This window comes from Erigeron canadensis, chromosome 9 (genome assembly GCF_010389155.1).
Source record: "Erigeron canadensis isolate Cc75 chromosome 9, C_canadensis_v1, whole genome shotgun sequence".
Classification (NCBI taxonomy): domain Eukaryota; kingdom Viridiplantae; phylum Streptophyta; class Magnoliopsida; order Asterales; family Asteraceae; genus Erigeron; species Erigeron canadensis.
The window spans coordinates 5364235-5391639 of NC_057769.1; the positions used below are offsets into that span (position 1 = coordinate 5364235).

Genomic DNA, 27405 nt, shown 5'->3' on the forward strand with positions numbered 1-27405 from the left:
AATCAAATGATGAATCATTTGATAAATTGCGTAGGAAGTCTTCATAATGAAGGGATCTTGAAATCAAATGATGAATCATTTGATAAATGTGTTGTCGTTAGCAAGAAATGCATACTTCAAATTGAAGGGATCTTAAAATCAAATGATGAATCATTTGACAAATGCATGTCTTGTGTTTTCGGCAAGATGACAAGAATACCTTTTCCGCATAAAACCGGAGAGGGCTAAGGAATTACTTGGACTAATACATTCAGGTGTATGTAGCCCATTTAGGCATGTGTCAAGGAAAGGCTAGCTACTTCATATTTTTTATGAATGATTTCAGTCATTATGGTTATGTTTAATTGCTTAAACATAAACATGAAGTCTTTGAAATATTCAATGAATTTAAAAGTGAAGTAGAGAATCAACTCAATAGAACCATCAAGAATCTTCGTTCGGATCGAGATGAAGAATACTTAAGCCAAAAGTTTAAGGATCATCTAAAAGCTTGTGGATTTATCCAAGAGCTTACTCCTATATAAGGGTATATGTGAAAGGAGAAATCAAACCTTGTTGAGCATGGTAAGATAAACGATGAACCTTAAGACTCTCCCATTTCATTTTGGGATTATGCTCTAGAGATTGCTGCATGCATTCTCAATATGGTTCCAACCAAGAAAGTTGACAAGACACTACATGAATGTGGTGTCAAGTGCATCTTTGTAGGATACTCAAAGGAAACGATGGGTTACTACTTCTACTTTCCTACCGGAAACATTGTCAAAGACTTTTGATTTGCTGAGTTCCTTGAAAGGAGACTCATATCTCAAGAGGACATTGGGAGGATTGTTGAACTTGATGAGCATCAAGAAGATGTGTCAACTTCTAAAGATACTAGCAATCTTCAACTTGGGGGGGGGGGGGGGGAATATTCAAAGAGATGAATCTCTAGGTGAACTGCAAGTTGAAGATAAAGCGATTCCAGTTCGTAGGTCCTCAAGGACAATACGTGCTCGTGAAAGGTTAAATCTTATGATTGAGTCTGAACAACACGTGGTAGGAGATTTGAATGAACCTCCTAACTTCAATGCTGCATTATCAGATCCGGAATCTGAAAATGGCTTGAAGCTGCATTATGAGGAAACCTTTTCTCCGGTTGCGGACATTAGAGCTATTAGGATCATCTTAGCCATAGCAGCGTACTATGACTTTGAGATATGGCAAATGGATGTCAAAACCGCTTTCTTGAATGGTTTTCTAGACGAGGAAGTCTATATGGACCAACCTGAAGGTTTTGTCGATCCAAAACATCCCAACAAAGTATGCAACCTTCAAAGGTCCATTTATGGACTAAAGCAAGCATCAAGGAGTTGGAATAAAAGGTTTGATGAAGAGATCAAAAAGTTTGATTTTGTTCAGAATCCTGATGAGCCATGTGTATATCGCAAAGCTAGTGGGAGTAATGTTACTTTCATTGTCTTGTATGTCGATGACATATTGATAATAGGAAATCACATTCCAATGTTGAAAGACGTTAAATCTTATCTTGGAAAGTGTTTCGCTATGAAAGAATTGGGTGAAGCAGCATTCATACTTGGAATCAAAATCTATAGAGATAGAAGTAAACGGTTGATCGGATTAAGTCAAAGTGCGTATATAGATAAGATCTTGAAGAGATTCAAGATGGAAAATTCTAAGCGCAGGAATTTGCCTATGCAAAAAGGACTTAATTTATCTAGCAAGAACGGTGCTTCTACACCTGAAAAGGTGGAGCGTGTGCAAAGAGTTCCTTATGCTTCGGCTGTGGGATCTATCATGTATACGGTAAGATGCACTAGACCCGAAGTTGTGTTTCGCTCAAAATATTGTTAGCCGATATCAGCAAAATCCCGGAGTGGATCAGTGAACTGCTGTGAAAAGTATTCTTAAGTACATGCGGGCTACTAAAGAATTATTCTTGGTGTATGGTTGAAATCCTGATCAAAATTCAAATGGTAATAGAATTTGTGATGTTGGATTTCATGACTGATGAAGATGAATCAAGAATATCAGTCGGGATACGTCTTCATTTTAAATGAAGACATGATGGAATGCTTAAAGCTAAAAGCAAACCACAGTTGCTATGTACGTAACATAATTTGAGTATATTGCCGTCTCAGAGAAGACGACATGAAGGTTGTTTGGATTAGAAAGTTTATTTTTGGATTTTAATATGATAATCCTCAAATAACACACCTATGGAACTGTACTGTGATAATTCGGGAGCAATTATCATTGCCAATGAACCTAGGGTTCAGAAAGGTGTGAGACATTACCTGAGAAGATATCACTACGTTCGTGAGCAAAGCAAATTGCGTGAAATCAAATTACTAAAAGTTCACACAGATTATAACTCAGCGGATCCTTTTACAAAGGTATTGTCAAAAGGAAAGGTTAATAAGTATGCCGTGGGCATAGGTTATTGCTAAGTTATATCATGTAAATCTGTGATTGGTATTTGGATAATGGGATGTTAAACAATTGTTATTTTCATAAATGAATTTTTATACGCGGTATAAGTGGTTTCATTTTTATAATAATTGTGTCCTATATTTGCATGTTTAAATCCATGAATATTAGTTGAATATTCTAAATGTCTATTGTCGATTAATTATATGGGAATATAATTGAAGTAAGACAATTGTGAGAGATTGGTGAAAATATTTAAGGGAATATTTTGAAGATGGTGGATCGTACCAAATTCACATGATATTCAAAAGGTGAATATTGGACTTACCCCACAGAATGAATTATCATTTTATGGATCGGCGTCATTAAATAAAATTCGTGAAATGGTTACTTTATTTATCCTTTGACTTGAGATACAAGTGAGTTATGCATGTGTGGATTGCATTTCTTGATATATTTCCTAACTGTCTCGAACAAGGCAGTAATAAAGGGCTATTTTCAGAAATGTTAAGAAATGACATGACCAGACACTTGTAATCAATACAGAATTTGTTCCTTCAATTTGCAACTGAAGTATGATACCATTTGGCGCCCTCATTAATTAATTGAAGATGTTTGTGTGGCCACACCCAAATGAACTCAAGAAGTTGTCTTGACTAATTTGGTAATCTTAATTAATTGTAGAAATGAGAAACATAATCGTTAAATTATGAAATGACATTGATCCATATTCATAATTAACAAGGGTAACTCTATATTATTAATTAGTATATTAAAATAATATATTAATTAATTAGATCACGAAATGATTAATTTAAATATATTAAGGGGTTAATTATATTTAATTAATTAAATGGAGGATTAAAATGTGAAATATGGAAATTAGAGTTGGGCTTTAAATCTATATGGGGGGGCCGGTTTTTGAGAGCCTTTTAGGGGTCTTGATTAACTTGGTCACCAAGTAAATAAACCCTAAATAATCCTTATATATAGAGGCTTTATTCTAAGGGTTTATTCAATTCATTCACATAAGAAAATTGTCTCTCCTCTCTTCTCCTTTTAGGTTACGGCCGAACACCCTCTAAGGGTTTTGGCTATGTTCCATTCAATCCATATAAATCATATACACATAATTAATAGTATTAATTATGGTGTCAATGTTTTAGTGAGTCAACAACTTCAAATTGGTTTTGGATTGCTAGTGGGTTCAAATAAAAGGGAGATTAAACAAAGGGGTTTGTTTGGTTCGTGATCGGGGTACTAGTATACGGTATAGGGGTGTCTAGTGTGTGATTGTGGAGGAGTTTTACTTTAAACATTAACTAATAATAATTATATTATTAATAATATTATTGGAAGCTTTGCGCAAAGGTACACGTTTCGATTCTCTCTTTGTTAATTAATAGTATTGCATATATGTTTCTTTTCCGCTGCGTACTCGTGAATTGTTATATATTTATGTGCTCATATTCTAACATATATATCATCATAGTGTGTTATCTTATGAATCTATAATTTTATTTTGACGTGTTCCTTATCTTATGAATCTATGATTTTATTTGGACGTGTTTATTGTCTTATGAACCTATGATTTTATTTTGACATTAACTCATTTATTCTCAATTATTGATTAATGTAACTAATAAGTTCTCGTTACCTGATAATTTATATAGTATAGTGTAAAGGTTGTCATTGTTTTGCTATAAACACATTGCATATTTCTAATCGGAATTGTCTGAGCTATATGTCTTTTATTTATGAACTAAATTATTGTTGTTTCCCTGTCGTTTTATATACTGTTGTCGCGGCAAAAAATTTTTTTCTTTTTTCGCCCTTTCTATATTAGAAACCTGGTTTTGCCACTTATCAGATGCATGTTGTCTAACGGAGATATCACACGACTGCTTTTAAAACTTTTCTTGGCTACCTATAAGATTGCTTTTATCAGGTGTTGTAAAGGGTATAAGATGATATCAATTTGAATGTGGATTCATAAAAAACTAATAATGACTTGAATACCAAACATCATTTTAAATAAACGAAAATACCCAATCTTTGGTGAATTTATATTTAGGATAATTCTTAAGTTATTTTATCTATAAGAACTTAGAGCATCTCCAATGCTAATAACCCTTCAAAACCTTTTTTTTATGTCCCTACTAAGAATTTTGATATTAAATTATAAATATTAAAAGAATTCATAAGAATACATTTTAATAACATGAATTCAAAATTTAATGTGAGTGTATTAGAAAAAAGGCATTGATCAAAAGGTTGAGGATGTTAAGATTTTAAAGAAAAAAGTTATGTTCTCCAATGACAAAAAGTTTTTGATCAAGTTGTCATTGGAGATGCTCAGAGACGAAGTCAGGATTTCATGTTGAAGGGAGTTTAACCGTATTTTTTTCCGATCGTTGTATATAATATAATGTGAAGGACATAACAATTTAATAAAATGTTAGTAAAATAGAATTTTATTACGATGGTTTACTTTTATGAACCAAATATAAAGGTTTTACTTGAACAGTCATGACTAGAAGTCAAACATTTATAAATTGAGGATGGTTTGCTTCAAAAAGATATTTGTATTAGTTAACTATGAATTAGTCTTACAATGAGAAGCATGAATGATTGGTAGGAGTTAAGCAATCCCCAGACCCTCGATGCATTGCATAACTGATGCTTTAAAGAAGAAACCAACCATGTACAGATGTACTCTTGGAAAAGAAAAAAAATCGAATGGTGACTTCTGTTTGAGGGCGAGTACTTCACCTAATCACATTTTATAACCCCACCATTATTATTCAAAGGCTAACGGCTATCTCGATGTGCCTGGCCCCGTCGGCACAGTCTGCTTTATCTCTCTGGCTAGGCGCACTTACTAATAAGTGTCGTACTACATTCCCTTTATTATTTATTGTTAAAAGAAAGACATAAATCAAGAAAATATGATGCACAAAACTCTAATCTTAATTTTAGATAAATAGATTTAGATAAATGAGGAATTATAATAAACATTCGTTTAACAATAATTCTTTACTCCATTTCTATATTTTTCAATAAACTTAATAATACATCATTTAAAAACTCTAATCTTTCTTTTAAGAGGCCAAAATCTGTAATACTCTGTCAGGTTGGTGGCTCATTGCTTAAATCTTGAGAAATCCATTAGGATTCGAATCTTATTTATTACATTCGTAAGAGTTGATTATTTAAGGGGGGGGGGGGGGGGGGGGACGGTGTTCGAGAGTCTTGTGTTTCATCACAGATTTCATTGTGATTTTTCGAATGCTAACTACTAACTATTAACCTTTTATTCGGGAAAAAAAACTAAAGTTTACAAATTAAGTTATTATTTTAAGGCTTAGTCTTTTATTTTATTTTATATTTTTATACTTCTCTATATAACTAAGAAATGTTATGTTTTTAATCATGTAACAATTATCTTTATTTCCACCTACAATTTTAGCTTAGATGTTATTGTTTGTTTTTTTAGCTTTTTTTTTTTAAATAAGATAATTCTCTATTATCTAACTAAATATAAATGTCCTTTACTGATTACCTCAGTGGTTGTACATCTGTACATTTGTCCGTGAGGTCTCAGGTTCGATACTCCCAAACGTGGGATTTACAGGCTTTAGGTTTTCTGGGCCTTCGTGGAGCATTTACCGGGTGGGGCTAGCCGGGGGGGAATCGGGTAGGTCCACGGTATCCAGTTCGGATACCCATGATCCATCAATTGTTGTTCTAAAAAAAGAAAACTAAATATAAATATATAAATATATTATCTATTATCTATTATTAATTAATTAATTAATTAAATTATCTTTAAGTATAAATTAATTACTATTTTTTTAGATACAAAAGCTCTATTTTTTTATAATTATTATATCAATATTAACTTTACCTTCATTTTTAATTGTTTTTTAAAATATTTTTTAAAAAAAATTTGTTATTTAATCAAAGTATTAACTTTCATTAATAAAAAATATGTTTTATTTAAGATTAAAAATATTGTTTTATAAGAAGTTTATATAATCTACGTGTTGTTTACATACATTTGATTAGTATTTAAATGTATTCATGTATGGTATACAATAAGTTTACATTTAAATATATTATTGTTATTATAATGTTATAATTATATTACCAATATATATATAACAAGGTCCTAAATTCAATCCTAAACAAATAGGAACTATTGGATGACTTCCATCTTTAACTTACAACCATTAGATCAAATTTAATTATTTCATCTTTTTTAAATAACGATATTAATATTTTCACTTTATATGATTACACAAAAAATCCCCTTTATATCATAAACCGTAAATATTAATGATAGAAGGCGTACAACTAAAACTTCCTTTTTGAATCATGTATACCATAAATTAATAAATAAATAATAAAATTTCATAAGTAATCTACCAATATATATATAACAAGGTCCTAAATTCATTCCTAAACAAATAGGAACCTTTGGATGAGTTTCAACTTTGATTTATAATCATTAGATCAAATTTAATTATTTTATCTTTAATAAATGACAGCATTGATACTTATACTTTATATGATTAGACAAAAAATACCCCTTTAAATAATGAATTATAATTATTAATAATATATGTACATTTAAAATTTTCCATCTCAATTATGTACTGTAAATAATTATAATATAATAATTAGCTCTTTCCTTCAATATAGATATAATCATATCATATTTATTTTACTAGATTAGATAATTAATTTATTTTGAATCTATTATGTTTTACAAATTTTCATTTTAAACCATGAATTTTTATCCTATTTGTAAAATTGTTATATTAGTTTTATTTTTTTTTCTATTTGATGTAATACTTTATTTTTATTTTTATTATTAATACACATTTTTTTATGGAATGCAACTATGTTTACCTCCATATCTGATACTTTAAAGTTTAGATTCTAAACTAATATATTTAGTTGTAGACGTTTACTAATAAAATTTAATTGTTGATAATATAATTTATAAAAACTTAAAATCAATGAATATATATATAGGAGAGAGATCAAATAAGAATGTGTGTTAAGGAGAGAAGGTCTTATTGGCCAATCAGAGTGTGACACGTCGCCTCTAAAAAAAATGCGCGGTGGCAATTTTATAAATAATTTGACTTCAAACCTAAGCTGACCCAATCCACCTCAAGCTGACCCAACCCAAGCTGACTTAGCCCAAGCCGACTCAGCCCAAGCTGACCCACCTTAACCTGATTCAGCCCAAGCTGACCCACCCCAAGCCGACCCAACCGAACCCCAAGCTGACCCAAACCCGTAATCTACATTTGTGTAGATTTAATCTGCATTTGTGTATATTATGTGTAAATTGTGTCAAGCTAACCCAACCTGACTAGACCCCAAGCTGACCCAAACCAGACCCAAAACCCATAACCCATAATCTACATTTGTGTAGATTATGTATAAATTGTGTCAAGCTAACACAACCCCAAGCTGACCCAACCTGACCAGACCCCAAGCTGACCTAACCCAGAACCCAAGCTGACCCAAAACTCATAATCTACATTTGTGTAGATTATGTGTAAATTGTGTCAAGCTGACCCAACCTGAACAGACCCCAACCTGACCCAAGCTGACCCATACCCAAGCTAACCAAACTGATTATGCTAACCAACCAAGCCGACTCAGCCCAAGCTGACCCACCTTAACCTGATTCAGCCCAAGCTGACTCACCCCAAGCTGACCCAACCGAACCCCAAGCTGACCCAATCGAACCCCAAGTGAACTCAAACCTGTAATCTACATCTGTGTAGATTTAATCTACATTTGTGTAGATTGTGTGTAGATTCTGTCAAGCTAACCCAACCCCAAGCTGACCCAACCTGACCAGACCTTAAGCTGACCCAAACCTGATCCAAGCTGACCCAAAACCCATAATCTACATTTTTGTAGATTATGTGTAAATTGTGTCAAGCTGACCCAACCTGAACAGACCTCAACCTGACCCAGACCCAAGCTGACCAAACTGATTATGCTGACCAACCAAGCTGATCAGAACCCAAGCTGATCGGAACCCAGGCTGATCACTTCAGAAAAGTTTGATTTATTTACGAAAATGCCACCGCGCATATTTTTCATTTTGACACATGTCGCGTTGTGATTGGTTCATAAGACCTTCTCTCCCTTCTCTCCTTAAGACACATTCTTCCAGGATTTCTACCACATATATATATATATTAATACTTTTTCACACAAATACATTTTAAATGTATTCACATATAAAAAAATGATAAAATTATCATCTAATAAATATGTGTATACTGATTATATATTATTGTATATTATTTTTATTATAAATATTTATTTTGAAACAATATTTAATAACATAGACCATTGTAATGTGAACTTTATTATGAATCATGTTACTTTATTAGATAATATAGACACTATTATGGTTCAAAGCCAATTATTTGATATTTTGTACGAATAAGGGCTGATAATATGTTTATCTTGCGTATTATGCGGATTTTAATAGTATTTTCATTATTATCCCTTTTTGAATTTTTGTTACTAATTGTCATTACACATATAAAAAAAATAAAGCATGAAAAAAAGTCATCTTTATACAAAAAAACACCTATCAGAGTGTCATATTTTATTTTAAATTTTATGATATGTTTCATTTAAAATATATATAGGTCAATTTAGTCTGGATGTTCTTAATTTAGCATTGATGTATAAATGGATATGACATGTGGTTCAAAATCTGGTTGTCATTAGGGTTAAATCATCAATGTGATCCATGGCTCCGAGTCTGCGTTCCCGTGTAAAACAAATGTTAATAATATTTGGGCAAATATATGTTCTTCATTTTGTGAGGCACACTCAATTGTTAACCCCCTTAAGATGTTATTAAAGTACACATGAGAATGAAAATAAGACAAGATTTTGAAATGATCATTGGCTTGATGGTGGCAATCTCGTAACTCAATTTAAAAGGTTGTATGCTTTGACATGGTCTAAAGAATGGTTCATGTGTGATATTTTTGATGACATGCAATGGAAATCTAAATGACATCGAAATATTTGTAGTGGCATGGATGAGTATTAACTTTGGGTGTTGGATAATTTGTTGAATCAAACTTAATGAGCAACACAATAACAAGTGTTTGTGTACTTATTTAAGGTCAAAAGAACAAATGTTAATAAGTTGAGATTGAACATTTAAATTTGTAAATAATTACTTAAGAAAATTGTACCTTCAAACAACAACGTTCCTGAATTTGGGAGGAAGCTCGGGCAAAGACGATGTCTTTGCACTTTTGGTTATTTTTGATATATATATAAATATAGTTATATACTTACTCGCGTATTACGCGGGACAATAATCTAGTCAAAATAATAAGATAAACATCGACATACTTGAATAAAACCCCAAAGCTCTTGTAGACCAAATTTAATGGGCCAACTTGTGTTATAATATGTAAATCTAGACTTAATTCTAAAAGACTAAAAAGACCATACACAAAAATATAAAAAATATAATGGTTTACAGATTTTTTTAATATAAATAATGTTAATTCATCGATATATAATATACATTTAAAAATCATTTATTTGTTTGATGCATCTAATTTACGTGAGGTCATTTTAACCTTTTATTACTTTTAAAATAGTAACTGGATTATTTATTTTTTTTATCTTTAACTATCAATACCTTTAAGTTACATGAATAACTGAAATGAAAATCAAAACTTCTAAAAACCCCAAATAATCCACCTCATAAATGTGAAAAGTAAATTATATGGACAAAAACCTTACTAACAATATATCACGGGACTTAAAAAGTAAAACTATGATGACTCAATTTAATAGTGTACTAGATTATATTCCGTGCGATGTACGGTTAAAGTAATGTATACTAAGTTAATTAGAATTATAATATTTTAAGTACTATTATTTTAAACAATGATTAACATACATACATCAAGAGTATAAGTTTATTTAGGTTAATAATCCTAATATCCTTAATTCCGATGCGATGCATGTTAAAAAATATGCATTACTATCTTCATCTATAAATAAGTGTTAGACTTCTATTTACATTTTCTTAAACTATTACATCATCATGACTTTCAAAAAAAAAAAAAAAAATATAAGAAAACCAAACATAAAATGAAGAAATACAATTATAACCAGAAGAGTCTATTTATATTTTATGAATAATGCATATGCAAGCCATTTATTTATCAATTATGTTATTAATCATCTTCGGTACAAAGTATTTATTTGAATAATAATCTCATCATATTTAAACATATTTTATCGATAAGTACTAATTATATTATTATGAAACTAAATATGTTTATTTAACGTATTCTAAATTCTTTTACGGAGAATCAAAGACCGTTATATGAATTCAAACTTTAAGTTACAACACTTAGATCAAAATAATTGTATCATTACCAAATTTATTATGAATTAAACAAAAACATTAGTCTTTCTACTATAGTAAACTTTAAGAATTTAAGCTTATTACATCAATACATGTGAATACTCGATAAACTTGGACGTCCAAACTGACCTAACTTAGATGTGCAAAAGTTGACTCAACTTAATTACAACTGAAGACTTAAACTTTCTATCTACATAGTTCGCTATCAACATATCTAATCAATTACACTAGCAGTTAACATGTATTACTTACTAAACAATTTCGGTAGATAAACTTTTTGAATAATAATATCATCATAGTTTAATTTGTATAATTAATGTATAACTATTAATTATGTTATTATGAAAACCTATATGTTTAATTTGCGTATTACATGGGAAAATAATTTAGTTTATCATACAACACATGGATTTAATCCAATTCTATATATACTTTGCAATAAATATTCGAAAGACCCATAGAGGCCTAAATTGTGAAGCCTTTACAATTTGCATATATACTTTGTACATTATCGTATAAACCAACCACAAAGTAGTTTTTTGCTTTAAATTAAAGTGTTGATCTTTTATTTATTCTTCTGGTTATTCTAGAGTTTTCAACTTTTCATCCTTATCTCATCTTTCTTGTACGCAAATATTATATTTGGTCATTTACTCTGATAATTTTTGGATCTATTATCTGCAGATACCACGTATACCATATATAGTACATGAAATATAGCAAGAGATATCATATTTCGTTGCGTTGCTCAAAACCAAAATTTCAGTTTATGTTTTGTAGACCATGAGATTATCCAAAAAAAAAAAAAAAAACGTATTTTTATTTACTTAAACTTTCAGTTTAATTTGTGACTTGATCTAACCTAAATGTTTAGGCACGCTAATATCCAGATTGAAAATATTTAAATTATCAATATTTTTAATGACAGATTTTTATTTTTCATAATTTTTTTTCCATAATATACAAATAATTTATACACTTAATGAAAAGACTATCAATAGAAATTCTCTAAATCATTACAAAAAATAATACTTTAATAATTGAATTTTCTAAAACAACCTTAACAAGCATACAAATTTTATAGTTTTCATATAAATAGTTTACCTTTTAGATAATGTAGTACTAGTATTAGATCCACGCGATGGTCCTAGAGATACTAACATTATGTTGGCTCAATATCTCGTAACTTTCAATTTGTTATTTCTACCCTCAATTTTTTTTCAATATCTTTAAAAATAAAAAAACACAAAGACAGTGCGAGAGTAGAAGCATGGCAATGGTTAATGTGGACTCCCCTCCCGCATGGTACGTACCGTATATATAAAAGGGTTAGAGCATGGGGTATGGGGCTTTCATGCCGACCCCGAATTCTACGTAGACTATCGGCGTCGTGTCTCCTACTATACCGTCTCCTTGGTTCTTGGTTCGGCGTGCTGCATCAGAATGCCGATCTTCGGCGTTAGATTTTTAATACATATATTTGTCTTGTTGCTGTGTAAAGTTCCAAGCTTAGCTAAAAAAAACATATAAATCATTTTAACCAAATCCTATATCCAACTTAAAATCATAGAGTAAATTAGGAGTGTTCGTGGTCCGGTTTTGACTAAATCTTGAACCTAACCGGCATTCCCGGTTTCAACATATATTAAACCAAATCAGACCAAGTATGTTGTTTAATCAGACCAAACCAAACCGTGTAAACCGGCCCGGTTTGCTCGGTTCGACGGTTTCAAGATCTTTTTTTTTTCTCCAAATAAATTATGCATTTTTTCGTATCAATAAATTTTTTCATTTTTTTTTATCACACATATAGAAGTTAAGAACTCTATAATCTTAATATTAATAAAAACAGTGATAAAGTTACAAATAACTTGTGTTTTATACTTACAAAATATGAAATATTACAGGTTATAGAGGGCTCAAGGCTTAATATTTTGATATTTGAATTGAAACATAATGAAAGAATGAAGCTAAAAAGATAAAAGGATAAAGTGAAAATAAGAAAATATGAAAGTAAAAGTAGGTTTATATAAATAAATTAGTGTGTATATATACATATATATTTTTGATCCGGTCCGGTTTTTTGACAGTTAACTCTTTGCTCAAACCGTAACCGGACCAAGGAAGCCGGGTTTTTAAAATTTAAACCGTCGGACCAGACTTTAACAAATCAATCCGATCAAACCAATCCAAATAACCCGGTTTGATCCGGTTTTCACAGTTTGACGGTTTAATGAACACCCCTAGAGTAAATAATGGTTGGTAATTAAAACCAAACCTGTTCCAACCTTTGAATAAAATTGTATAACCCCTGTTGTTATTGATTGTTGTCATGCATAGCTTCAATAGTGATAGCTTGATCTTAGCTCCCAAATATCCATGACGATCCTTATATATAAATGTGTATATATATAGAGAGAAAGAGATAGGTAAAAGAAAGAAAATAACCGGAGTGTGTATAGACTGTAAATATATAAAAAAGGTAGATTTTTACAAGTGTATTTATACTTCTCATATTTCATAGGGGAAATGATATTCGTACCATCACTTTTGATTGGTGTACCACAATATACAACTTTTTATAGTTTAATATACAAACCGGTAATGCATAACTTTGATAAGTTTATAAAAAACAATGGTAGAAATATCATTTCCCATTTCATAGCCTTGTGTTTACTGTTTAGTGGAACAGGTGTATAAATCATAGGCATCTAAATGCAATCACAATTTGATATATTAAATTAATCATTTAGTTAAAAAACTATGTTCTGTGGTAGTTTTTACTTTTTGATGTCCCATTTAATTTACTAAATATATCAATGTATTTTTCTATATCTTATTAAATACTCGTAAAACATAGTTTAGAAAATAATTTAAGTTGATATAAGAAGAATAGAAAGTAATTAATGTATTTTATAGAAGTAAATAAAAAAATTTAAAAAATGGTATTCTGCATTTTGCATCGTTCTGCATCCATAACAGTGAAAAACTGATAAAATTTGATGTGTCGTTGAAGTGACGTTCTGGATGGTTATGTGTTCCATAACCATACCTGATGCTCTTAGTGTTCTCGCAATGTTCGTGTAGTATTCGTATAAAAGGGTTAGTGTTCTTGCAATGTTACGTACGTGTAGTCTCAACTTGTTTATTGAGACACTTTTACGATTTAAAAAAACTTCACTTATAAACCATCAGTTTTATCATGAGGTTGTTATTATAAGTCAAGTATTTAAATATATAAATAATAAAAGATATTAACACTTAGATCATAAATACATATTGATGCACAATGTGTTTGTTTTAAGTAGAAAAAAAATTATTTTATTTATTTTACATTAATATTTATTTTATTTTACCTAAAAACCTCTACTAATGTATTAGCAATTCATTTAGCATAGCTTATTTATTCTTTAACACTATCTCATTGGCTAAATCACTTTTCATCCATGACCTGAGACTTTACCACTAGATTCTCTACATAAATACCCTTTTCTCTCCCTTGAACCAACACACACTCACCTTTTTCTCCTTTAGAAAACACAAAATCTTTTCTTGTCTCCTCCTCCAGCTTCACAGTTACTACTCAAAATCTATATGTAGACCCTTTTCACTTTTCAACGGTCACATACATACATAAACTAGTACTAGTATAGTACTCTACTAGTAGTCAATATATCTCACCTACTTATTTCATCTAGCAGCTGCTCTTTAAAACCTTCCTATCATCATCATTAACATACCCACACAGAATGAGTTTCATTTGGTTCATACCCTTTTTATTATGTCTCTTATTTTCTCCATCTAGTAAGTTCTTTTCTTGATTCATTGTTACTATCATTGTTTGTTATATATAAATATCCAACTTTTTTGTTTGACTTCCTTAGAATAAGTGTAGTGTATGTATGACATATAATATATTTTTAGGGTTATTAAGTATTAACTTATTTTTGTGTGGGTTTACTCATTTGGTAGAAGCTCTTTTAACTCTTGGGGAGAAGTCCAAATTCATGGGCCAAGTTTTTTGTATTATTATTTGGGGTAGTTTAGGAGCAAACTTAATGTTATTATTATTATCATAGTCTATATTGTTGTTAAAAAGTATTTCGGGTTAGTATTATTTGGGTTTGTTTAGGAGCAGAGTTTATCATTATTGTTGTTAAAAAAAAAATAGTGAATCAATTTGCATTTTAGGTTATTTTGGCTTTTGTTATGATTGGTGTATATTTTAATGTAATGTAATCCAACCTAAACACCAGCTTATAAGTCAGCAAATAAGTCAGTACATTATTAATATGCTTGAAAGTAATCTATCCCAAAATGTCATAATAAAAATGTGACATTTTGGGACAGAAGAGTGTGCTTAGTTTTAGACTTTTGGGAAAAGATTTTATTCTGCAATATGTATATTTTTTGAACCATCTAATGTTGTATATATTGATATGATATGATATGATGTATAGATGGTAAAATAGCTGCAAAGCCTGGAGTGAACTATGGACAACTCGGTGACAACCTTCCCAAACCTCACGAATCCGCCAAGTTAATCAAATCCCTAAAAGCGGGCCGGGTCAAAATATACGATGCAAACCCGAAAATCCTCAAAGCATTACAAAACACAAACATTCAAGTATCTATAATGGTCCCTAATGAAATCATCACAAATATGTCAAAAAGTCAAACACTAGCCAACAAATGGATCCAAACCAATGTTGTTCCTTTTTACCCACATACCAAAATCCGTTACATCCTTGTCGGGAACGAGATCTTGTCTCAGCCCGATAATGTCACTTGGTTTAACCTCGTACCTGCAATGCGCAAAATCCGGAAGTCATTAGTTACACATAAGCTAAAAAAAATCAAAGTTGGTACTCCGTTAGCTATCGATTGTTTGGAAACAAGTTTTCCTCCTTCTAGTGGTAAATTTCGGACTAGTGTAACGAAATCCGTTATTGTTCCGTTATTGGAGTTTATTAAAAGGACTAAATCTTTTTTCTTTGTTGATGTTTATCCTTATTTTGCTTGGGCAGCTGACCCTGTTAACATTAAGTTAAACTATGCTTTACTTGAACCAAATGTTTCTAGTTATACCGACCCCGTTTCTGGGTTGTTGTACTTTGATCTGTTGGAACAAATGTTAGATGCTTTGTTTTTTGCTATGAAACGGGCTGGGTACCCAGACACCCGCTTGTTTATTGCAGAAACGGGCTGGCCCAACGGTGGGGATATTGATCAAATTGGGGCTAGTATTTATAACGCAGCAGTTTATAATAGAAATGTGGTCAAAAGGCTGACCGAGAAGCCAACAAGGGGTACGCCGTTAAAACCTGGCGTAGTGTTCCCCTCGTTTATTTTTGCTTTGTATAATGAGAACCTAAAACCGGGCCCTGGTACTGAGCGGCATTTCGGGTTGCTGTACCCGAACGGGTCAAGTATTTACGATATAGATTTGTCGGGTCAGACCACAGAATATAAGAAGCCGTTGCCTAAGCCAACTACTAATGAACCGTATAAGGGAAAGATTTGGTGCATGGCGGTGCGTGGAGCTAACACGACAACGCTTGGTGGTGCCTTGTCTTATGCTTGTGGGCAGGGGAATGGTACATGTGACCCGATCCAACCCGGTGGGAAGTGCTTCAAACCCGATTCGTTGTTCTGGCATGCGAGTTATGCATTTAGTTCTTATTGGGCCCAGTTTCGGAAGTCTGGTGGGTCCTGTTACTTTGATGGGCTTGCGGTCCAGACAGCCATAAATCCAAGTAAGTGTCCAAATCTTTATAACCTTTTTATTACATGGTTTAAACGTTTAATAATGCATAGTTGTGCTCATATATGTAGTCATATGGATCTACTTGCAGAAGTCGTGAGTATTTCGCATCATATCATCAATTTTACCTAACTAACGGCTTGCAATAGCTACTGTAAAAGATTGGCGTATAACGCGTGCATATTATGCATTAGCTAATAGCCTAATATATGTTGCACGTAAATATTGTTAACTATTTGTGTAATACTAAGCAAAATCAAAATATTAATAAATTGATTACTATTTTAGTTGCTTTCACGATTTTATAATTGTTGATGAATATTTTGCAGGTTTTGGGCGATGCAAGTTTCCGAGTGTTACGCTATGAGAAATGTTAGGGTGTGGAATAATTGAAGACTAGAACTGATTTTATTTTGGCAAGCTAAAAATATGATGAAAGCCTAAGTAGTTTTTGCTGTTAGTTTATGTTATATGTATCTTTTAGATCAGGAATCATTAATCTGTTGTTGTAGACAAGTTATATTATGGTTGAGTTGATGTTATATCTGTTCAAGTTTATTCAACAAAATATAAGATGTTCCATTAGAAAAGATTGGTGGTGGAGCCCGTGGAGGTGGGCTTAATGTTGGGTCGCATTTTTGTGTAAATCCTTTTGTAAAACGAATATTTCTCTTTTTTATAAAGAACATTTTCAAAAGACAACGATGATAATATTACTCAATCTTGTTAAAACAGAGATAATCTATAAACGATATTCAATCTTGCCAGAAGCGAATTTGAGGATAAGAAATTAAGAAGTAGGATTTTATGTGTGTAGAATAGACTATGTTAATTGAACTATTCGAATTAAGTTAAAGCTCTAGATAGGTAAATTTAGTAATCAACGATAAAAAAAAAATACTTCGCAATATCGTTTTTTACGGATTTTGAGTCTCAATAGATGTATTGGGGAAGTTAAGATTTAGACAATCCTATCCATAACAAATATTTAGAGACTCTTCCAGATCTACCAAAGGTAGAAAGAACCCTTAATCTTTGTCTTTAAAGACAAGAGCTCCAACCAATAATTCAAACCAATTGTTGGTTATAGTAAGGGAAGTGATCCCTACACAATATTTTTTAGCTATACACAACAAATATATGCATTATATAATTATACTGTACAATTGTATAATGCATTCAATGTTGTAAATGGCTAAAAAGTGTTATGTAAGGATCATTTCCCTTATAGTAATCAAGGATAAAATAATTTTAATCACAACAAACTTTATTAATTTTAATTGCAATAAGCAGCAAAGTTGTTTTAGCCCAAATATATATATACGCAGCTGTATATAACAATAACAAAAGCAAAAGACAAAGGGTACCATTAAAAATTTAAAAGTTTATTTTAATTTTTTCGAAATAAATATATATGTGCCCCATTAACATAAGCATATAGTTAAATTCGAATATGAACCTTATCTCTTAAGCATCACATCAAGACGATGACTATTATATATCAACCTCTATAACTATTACTTTATAGATTTAAATATATATTTTTCAGTTCAATTTATAGTCGCTGTAAATAGTGTGGGCCCCCTGTCTGTAATGACAAATCTGACAAAGTAATAGCGGATCCCTTGTCAATAATCGATGCAAATAGTTAGATATAGACAAAATACCACTATTTGCAGTGATAATCGCTGCAAATAGTCTGGTCGAGATACCAGATTAATTACTGGTCGAGTCACTAGGCGCCTTTATATTTCTAACGTTATTATAATGAAGTCCCAAAAAAGAGTGCACTTGCTAAATTCACAAATTCCGTCACGATTCACAATACTATGTGGCCACCAGCAAGGAGAAAACACATGATCCTTGATTAGGGCCAGTGTTACCCAAAAATTGGTTCATTTGACTTAGGATTACATCATACGAGTAGTTTTTTTTCTTCCCAAATAACATTTATAATGCGAATAATTGTATGTGATCTAACTAGGTATCACATAGAACCCTAGTTTTGGAGCTTCTTTTAGCATTGTCTTTGAACATTTTCTTACGGTGTCTAAGACTATATTTAGCAGAGATTGAGGTCTCATGGAAATAAGTCTACGATGATAACCACTTGACTATTTCGGAGTTGATTCCATTTTGTTAATTGGCTGTAAAAAAGATGTTGACATAAATAAAAGTTTCATATTACAATTAACTGAGAATTAAAACACTTCCAAAATTAAGAGCTTCAAAATTTTAAAAGTTTAAAATTGAAGACCAAACGTTATGGGTTATATGTAAAGTTGATAATACTCCTCCGTCCAATTTTTATAATTGAACCTTAATTTTAGCACAAATTAAAAATAAAATACTGAAAGTTAGATATTTTAGAAGGAATGGATATCCAGACAATTAGATAAAATACTTGGTTATAATATTAAATTTTGAATTTTTAAAAATGTTAAATGTATTTTGTTATTTTCTAAAAATTAAAAAATTAACTTTGTTTCAAATAAAACTACTTGCGGAGAGAAATAAAATTTAAAAAAACCGTTAATGAAGGTCAGCCAAGCTAGTTTTTTAAGTCACTCCCGTTTTACTTAAAGTCTTGAGTTCGATCTTTAGGATGAAAAAAACTTGTGATTTTTTTCGCTGAATATTTGTAACGACTAATGGTTAACATCTTATTATTTAGGGTATGTATACGTTTTCATCGTTATAATGTTAAAAAAAAAGAAAAACTGATAAGATAAGTAAATGTCCTTATTGGGGTCTTTTCTCGCCCTATCCCCAATCAGCCTTATCCCATTCCAACTTCCTTTTATCTTTTATGTTTTTTTCAACTATAAATACAAAAAAAAAAAATATCATCTATATTCACATACCTCCTGAAAACACTCTAGAAATAATTTTATTTATATGGAATATACTCTATCTTTATCTTCTTTCAACACCATCATTCTGTCCTCTCAACCTCGTCGATTAACCAACAAAACAAGTGTGTCGTTTTCGGTACCGAAACGGGGTCGTTTGGTTGCTGTTGCTAGTGCGGCGGGAAACCATGGTGGTGAGTTTAGTAGTTTGAATACGCCTATTGAACCAGTGACCCCGGCAGGACGATTTTTGTCGGGTGTTTTGTTGAATGAAAAGAAATGTTTTCATGATGCGGTTGCGGAGACTTTGGAGAAATTGGTTAAGGATGTTGATGATGCTTTCATGCGCAGAGCTTTGACTTCTGATTCCCCTGATGCTCTTCTTCATAGGTAGTCTTTCTTCTTTCTTCTTCCTTTTTTTTTTTTTTTTTTAATTTTTAATTTTTATAATTTTAGTAAATGGGCGATGTGTTTTTCTGTTCAGTTATTTGAATTACATGTATGCAGTCTAAACGGGTATCTCTGTTATTAAATTTGAACCCGTTTACTACCCATATTATATTAAAAGATATATGGTAATACTTATAGGTATAAACAAACATAAATTTTGTTGAAGATGCTAATTTAAATACTAAGATAAAAATTTAAGAAAACATATAATAGTTACGAGTCTAATTTTTGGAACTAAACACATGAACTTATAATATGTAAGTATTTAACTTATTTCCTATTAGTAGTTTTAAATTGCTCGATGGGTTGTAACAGGATTGAAAGTTGGAACACGTATATAACCCGAAACAGTTTAGTCTTGACCCAAACCCACTTATTTTGTGTCGTGTCTTAGCTCGTGTCTGGAATTGTCACCCCTAAAGATTTTGACCTCTAAAGCTAGCTTGGTGATGGATTTTCATTATTTCAGTGCTTATTTCAAATCTTGACACTTCCTTTAAGGCTTTTAGCTATAGTGTTATATAGTCCACATTATGAGAGACCAGTGACAGTAGACATATAACATAATAGCGGTTGATGTTAGGATTTGAATACCAGTCCCATGAATGTTAGTTAATCACATATGGATTGCTTGGTTAGGGCCGATAATAAATCAGTTGTCCACAAAATTGACCACCAATATCAACCTATAAACTTGAAGAGATTCTGTTCCGTAGTTATATTTTACAAATGGAATATATGTAATATGGATATCTATGATGTTGAGAAAATGGGTAGAGGTATTAAGAAGCAGAATTGTTGGAAAGTTTCAGTATTGATGAGATGCCTTGGAAATTATAGGGCCTTAAAAAGTAAATGGTGGGCGGATTGCGTATACTGCATTTACTCAAATTATAGCAGACCTTTAATGATCTATACCAAATAAAAGATATAAGAAGAAAAAGCCATCAGAGTTAGGCAACATATGCAACTAAATTCAAGCTTTGTAGGCGATTTATTGAAGGGCAACAAAAATAAATTCGTTAACATGTTTGAATACTGAATAGACCCCTGACCGGAGTTGTACCTATTATCCCTTTACGTTTCGATGAGCAGATTTGTGTTTTGAATCAACCGTGTGTATTTGTTTGCTGGGCAATTCATATGGAGCAAAGGGGGATAGATGCTTGAGTCTAGTTGTTGGTTTTAGTGTCATACTTGCAGTTTACTTGGATCATTTGAAGTTTGAAAGAATTGACAATTGTTATGTGATGGAACATTAATGTTGAACTACTTGATTATGTATTATTCGTACCATTAGCTGCGGTTTTAGTCTTTTAATATGTTAAGTTGTTAACCCAAATGATTTTTTCAGGAGGATTGCAGAGCTAAAGGAACATGAATGCAAAACCGCTGTACAAGATGTTATGTACATGTTAATCTGCTACAAGTTTTCTGACCTTAATGTCCATCTAATTCCACGTCTTTCAAAGTGTATTTACAACAATAGACTAGAAGTCTTGCCATCAAAGGACTGGGAACTTGAGTCAATCCATAATTTTGAGATCCTGGAAATGATAAGGAACCACCTAACATCTGTTATTGGATGGAGATCAGATTTTAGTGTCACTGACAATTGGGCTACAACCAAAATCAATCGTCGTGATCTTTGCCAAATCTATACCTCATCAATACTCTTTGGCTATTTTCTCAAATCTGCCGCTCTAAGACACAAGCTAGAAATGAGTCTTGTTGACCCCGTTGATGACATGATTTTTAAACAATTCAGAAGAAAGAATTTGGTCTTTGGTGGCACTTACAACCCGATATCTACATCACAGTTTGATGGTAAAAAGAAACGGGAGAAATTGAGTTCATATTTAATGGGGTTTGCCCCTGAATCACTAGTGAAATGTGCTCAACCGAATTCTAAAGAAGCTTTAAATCTAATAGCAAAGCATAGTTTTGCACTTTTTGGTGACATGGAGTCTGATGAAGTAATATCTACATCTTTTGCAACCCTGAAGAGATTTGTTTTGGAGGCGGTTGCTTTTGGGTCGTTTCTTTGGGATACAGAAGAATATGTCAAGACAGTATATACCCTCGAGGAGATCAACTAATTACATGAAGCAAGAAGTAGCAGAAAACTTATGGTTTTGTAAGGCCTATGAACTTGTCTATAGTAGTGTTTATGGTCCATCTGGTTTAGCTTTATTCTGTAAATAGGCATGTTAACTTGTGGTACATATCTGTTTAAACCTGATACTGGTATTTTTGGGTATTTAACGTCTCTTAGCTTTCTGTTTCTATTTACGCCTTCTATTGACTAACTCGATTAAGAATCTTAATCTATTTTTCATATGGTATTTATTAAGTTTTAATCTGTTGTTTTGTTGTGACTTTGGCTTGATCATAGCAATATCCACAATTACCCTAACTCGACCATGCGCATTTTGATAATTTTATACGGTACAACCCATTACCCAACTTGTTTGAGTTGCCCGAACGTCAACGGTTCTAGATATAAACGTATGACTATTCTGATTTACTATGAGCGATATAAATGTAACATCCAAGGCCGACTTCAACGATTTTTGGATCCCAATATCTTGACGATGTATGGAGAAGGTTGAGATGTATACAATCTTACCTCTATCTAGGTTCTATCCAAATGTATGACGATTCTGATTTACTATTTGTGTCTTTTTTTTAATCTTTTATGTTTTAATTAATTTATGTAATGTTTTTTATATTAACATATTCGCATAATGCTTTCTATTAATGTAATATTATATAAATTTAAATAATGTTTTTTAATCTTAAAATTAATAATTACGTGACAAGTTAAAGTTGAAAATGAAAACAAAGTATTGCTAAAGTGAAGTATTCAATATAAATGTTAGGATGAAAACTAACATAACATTTTAAAATCGAAGACTAATAAAGTAATAAGTATAACATAGTATTATGAAAGGCTTATACAGATATTCTTATAGCTGCAAGTATGAACTATGAAGGGTTACGATTTACGAATATTCTTACCACTACCATTGAGGATGGTCTCTTTCAGGGTTGGATAAACTTTTGTTTATCTTAAAGTGACCTTGTGCCAACCTTCTTTTTATTCGCTTTACTAATGATTGGTGTTTGCATTCATAAATTAATCATAATTTAAGCAAGAAAGTATCAAACTGATGATAGCTTTGCAATATTTTAGGAAAAGGGGTTCTTTTGTTTGGTAGGGTGTCCCTCCTAATAATGAATTATCACTACTAAGATGGAGTACGTTATATTTCTTTCGTTTCAAATATATTTCAAAAAGTAGTTATTGACGTGCACATTTTCTCAATTAAAATTAAAAAAAAAAATACTAAATATCATATATTATTGGTAACACTAAAAAAAAAAGGTAATTGGATGTGAACTCTCTCATTCATGTATTATTTGGTACCCACTAAATCTTTCAGTTAGGCAAGTGTCCAGATGAATATCAACCACTTAATAATCTCTTGATTAATGATTGTAAGTATTATTCTTGAACGGTATGATTTCATTTGAGGTCAATAATTTGGGAACGGATGAAGCATATAAATAGCTTTCATACTTTATTTTTTCTAAATTATCTGCATCAACATATAATTTACATTTATATCCCCTTATAATACAAATTTGAAGCCTTTAATTCAATATTTTTTTCCTACCCAAAATACCTTTGTACACAAACAAAACCCACACGTTTCTTATTTACCCCTTTCTTCTCCCCTGTCCACACTGAACAAACACAAACACACATATCACCATAACCACCCACTGTCGTCAATCACAGCACTCCATTACCATCGCAACCATTAATTCTCAAAACTATCACAATTTAGCCGCTACAACGCGCGCACATCCATCTAGTTATTATTAAAAGGGATTAGCTAGGTATATTATCGGATAAGATAAGAATAAGAATTTTAAACTTGTTAAGGGGACCAATGTTGAAAGGAGCTATCAGTGTTCAAATAAGCTGACCAAATACTATTTTCCGAATAATATATGTGTAACTTAATGTTGTTGTTCTAGAAAAGTTGTATATATTTGTTCTCATGGGGTCCATGCGATTATCAACAAATATTTGTATGAACAAATGGACAAGATAGCATTAACAAACACTAATACGAATGTTGACTTCAACACTATAGTATGTTTTATGTGAATTCGGTAACTATCTGAATTATTTGTCCATTTGATTTGAAACAACGTATTAAAGAAGTTTAAAGTAAGTTTTTTTTTACTCTTTTTTTTCATTGATCAATAAAAAAAGATAAAGGGATGAAGTGTTTTCCGGGTTGAGTTTCCTACAAAGGATGAGTTTTTGACCCAGATATATATAACTTAATCGAGGTATCCTTATTTGAGTTCATCATTTTTCTCTAGCCACTCGCAAGATATTTGCTTAATATGACTAAACTGATATATCTTACAAAAATATCATGCTTTGCCATTTTGTGGTAGTTTTCATTTGTAAATAATAGCAGTGTGTTGATTTATAAAGCTCTTGGATAGAGGATATACTCATCATCACTTTTGTCCATAAACCACCAATTCATGCTGTAAAGGATTGTACATGTGGTAGATTGTACAATGATAATGCTGTAAAGGATAAGGGTGTAGAGCCGATCTTTAGCTCTTTGGCTTGGTTTGGCTCATTTTCGACCTATCAAAGGTCGCCACATGTTTTTGCCAAAAGTAGTCAAATCTTGCAAAAACCGAGCCAAAAGTGATGGTGTAGTGCAAAAAAAAAAACCTATCTAAAACTTGCCAAAATGTCAATGCCGAAAGAATTAAAGGTTGTCTGAAAAATAAAAAAAGTGACCATTTTTTTAATAAAAAATTATACTTGGACTCAGAATTTGGGGGTTGGAATTCGGAAGTCGAAGACGCTATGACTACCAACCCGAAGATTTACCCCGCCAAGATACGTCCCGGATCATCTGAGTCTCATTTTTACGAACATTTTGTATCATCCTCGCCCATCTAAACATAACCCCGACAATCTAATTGTTCAACGATATCATCACCGACATAACACTACTTTTCCGGCTACCTATTACTTCAATGGAACAAAAGATGTCAACACTACAAAGGAAAAAATCCGGCAACGCTACCGCTAAGTTAACATCACCAAGCTAATCACAAACATGGAATTAACGACAATGTAAATAAGATAAATATACATATAATCAAGCATAAGCAGCAGTTAACCTGAAAACACAAAAAGGGCTCGCCGGAAAACCGTACAAACCAGTAACCCCAAAAAGGAGTCACTGGAAAACCGAAGCATCACCACTAGAAACCCCAAAAAAGGGTCATCGGAATACATACAACGACGACTTAACCCAAAAAACCCAAAAAGAAGTCACCGGAAAAGCATGCTCCAACAAGAAACCCCAAAAAAGGGGTCACCGGAATAGTTGTCATACAAAGAGCCAATGAAGATCCAATGAAAAGTGCCAACCTTGCCAAACAATTATTTGACCGTAAAAAGTGAACGTTTCTGGCTGGCAACCTCTGGAAACCCCAAAAAGTGGTTTCAGATCTCACTGGAAAATGGTATTGTACGTTAGGAGCATCAACAAGTCGTTTTCGGCATGGATTTCGGCAATAGAAGCCAAGAAAACCATAGTATTTGCCTCAAAATCGAAAACTATCAAATAAAAAAATTAGGTTTCCGGTGGGATTGGCTTTGTCATAAGAACAAAAAAAAATGGTCACATAGCACACTCCCAACGTTCACAAGAATCGCCCAAATGTGACCGATTTATATAGTCGATGGAATGTGCCGATGCTTGCTGATACACATGGTACAAGGTTTCCAAAGAGCCGATGCAAGCCAAAGAAAAGAGCGAATGTTCTTTGCCGACTGCACTCTTGTCCCTCATGATATACATATTTAACTTTCACCCATATTCTTATTTTATATATTTCAAAGATAAATTTAGTTTTTTTATTTTATTATTTTTTTAATGTTTTAACAGATTTAGAAACAAGTTTGTCAAACTTATGCAAAACGTCATTTTCAAATTATGAGCATACAAGAGTACATTAACAAGATAAATGTCAACATTTTTAATCTATATAAGAGAAAATATCATAAATGGTCCCCGTGGTATGTTATATTCTCATTGACTCCTATGCTTTTTTTTTTGTTGTAAACGGTCCCTAGAGTTTCAGTTTTCGTTGCTAACGGTCCATAACACTAACTTCAGTTAGTTTTGGCCGTTTAAAGCCTTCATGTGCAAATCACGTGAGAATATAATCATCTTTTTAGTAACCACATGGACTATATGTGATAAAAACCTTTTATAATTAACAATTAACAATTATATTAACAATGCTGATTTATATGAGGTCGATTAAAGAAAAATGCTGATTTAATCGTTAGATACTGTAGTTTAACCATTAAAATAAAAAATTTCATAAGTTCTGTTGATTGGACGGAGGCAAGCACCATCTTATCCTCCTGCTAAGTCTACCTCTAGATTTTATGTACATGCATGTTAATTTGTTACAAGTTCTCCAACCTAGAAGTTTACCGATATTAAATAAACCAAGCTCAACTCGACTAATTTATGATTTTGTTGAACTCTCACCGGTTGCAGATTAACTTGTACCATTAATCTTCTTTATATATCATCTCTTGATTTTATTAAATAACTCCATAATTAAGAAGATTTTTAAAAGATTTATTTAAAAGGAAATAGTAACATTTTCCATTATTATATTTGTAAACTAGCTTAATTCTAATCTTAAACGGCCTCCAAATCAAAACTTTCGTATGTCTCAAATAATCCCTGTCACACCGTCAGTCTGTCCTCACAAAGAGTGAATCTCGAACCTAATAACCGGTCCAAACACAGGGAAGACACGACTGCAGTCCATGCGAAGAAAATAAAGAGATGCGAAAGACTTCAATTCACCAGAACCCGTACACTTGCAAAATACAACCATAATTATTTATAAGTGTACTTAAGCAACAGATAATGCGTAAGAGAAATGCGCGCGGCAACTAATAGCAATCTCATTTGTAATCTGAAATAACATAAAGAGATATACAGTGAAGTGAACGAGTAGAAGTAATATATACACATCTTACACAATGAGGACAAATTAAAGTCACCGAAAACCAAGAATTATCCTCCCTGGTGAAACAACATGTATTTTAAGTATTTAAACACGGTTAATAAGACCAGCTGAAAAGATGTAAAACAACAAGGCAAAACATATATCATAAGTTACCATTTAAAGAACGGATGAAAGCCAAGGAAACGAAGACTTCATGTAGTTCCTTACTAAGAGACGCAATAGTATTAAACACTGGTCACAAGAGTATCGACAATTCAACATAATGAAATACATATCTACAATAAATTGCCTAATTATTTTCAGACTCGGAAGATCTGGGTGGTGACATATCAACAAGCTAGAACGTGACT

General features: G+C 31.9%; 2 protein-coding genes across 2 annotated transcripts; both read left to right on the forward strand.

Moving 5' to 3' along the window:
• Positions 1-14415: 14415 nt before the first annotated feature.
• LOC122582227 (probable glucan endo-1,3-beta-glucosidase A6) lies at positions 14416-17345 on the forward strand. Its single transcript, XM_043754593.1, has 3 exons — positions 14416-14683; positions 15340-16635; positions 16973-17345. Exons 1-3 carry the CDS (start codon positions 14629-14631, stop codon positions 17008-17010), a joined length of 1389 nt encoding a protein of 462 aa, XP_043610528.1. The 5' UTR covers positions 14416-14628; the 3' UTR covers positions 17011-17345.
• A 2145-nt stretch (positions 17346-19490) lies between these two features.
• LOC122581714 (UV-B-induced protein At3g17800, chloroplastic) lies at positions 19491-22233 on the forward strand. Its single transcript, XM_043753975.1, has 2 exons — positions 19491-19885; positions 21300-22233. Exons 1-2 carry the CDS (start codon positions 19542-19544, stop codon positions 22042-22044), a joined length of 1089 nt encoding a protein of 362 aa, XP_043609910.1. The 5' UTR covers positions 19491-19541; the 3' UTR covers positions 22045-22233.
• Positions 22234-27405: the final 5172 nt, after the last annotated feature.

Bases quoted from the DNA above. Each gene is read 5' to 3' on its own strand.
- LOC122581714 (XM_043753975.1), top strand. From the start codon at position 19,542: ATGGAATATACTCTATCTTTATCTTCTTTCAACACCATCATTCTGTCC. The intron at 19,886-21,299 runs GTAGTCTTTCTT...TGATTTTTTCAG, and splicing joins CCTGATGCTCTTCTTCATAG to GAGGATTGCAGAGCTAAAGG.
- LOC122582227 (XM_043754593.1), top strand. From the start codon at position 14,629: ATGAGTTTCATTTGGTTCATACCCTTTTTATTATGTCTCTTATTTTCT. The intron at 14,684-15,339 runs GTAAGTTCTTTT...TATGATGTATAG, and splicing joins TCTCTTATTTTCTCCATCTA to ATGGTAAAATAGCTGCAAAG. The intron at 16,636-16,972 runs GTAAGTGTCCAA...AATATTTTGCAG, and splicing joins CCAGACAGCCATAAATCCAA to GTTTTGGGCGATGCAAGTTT.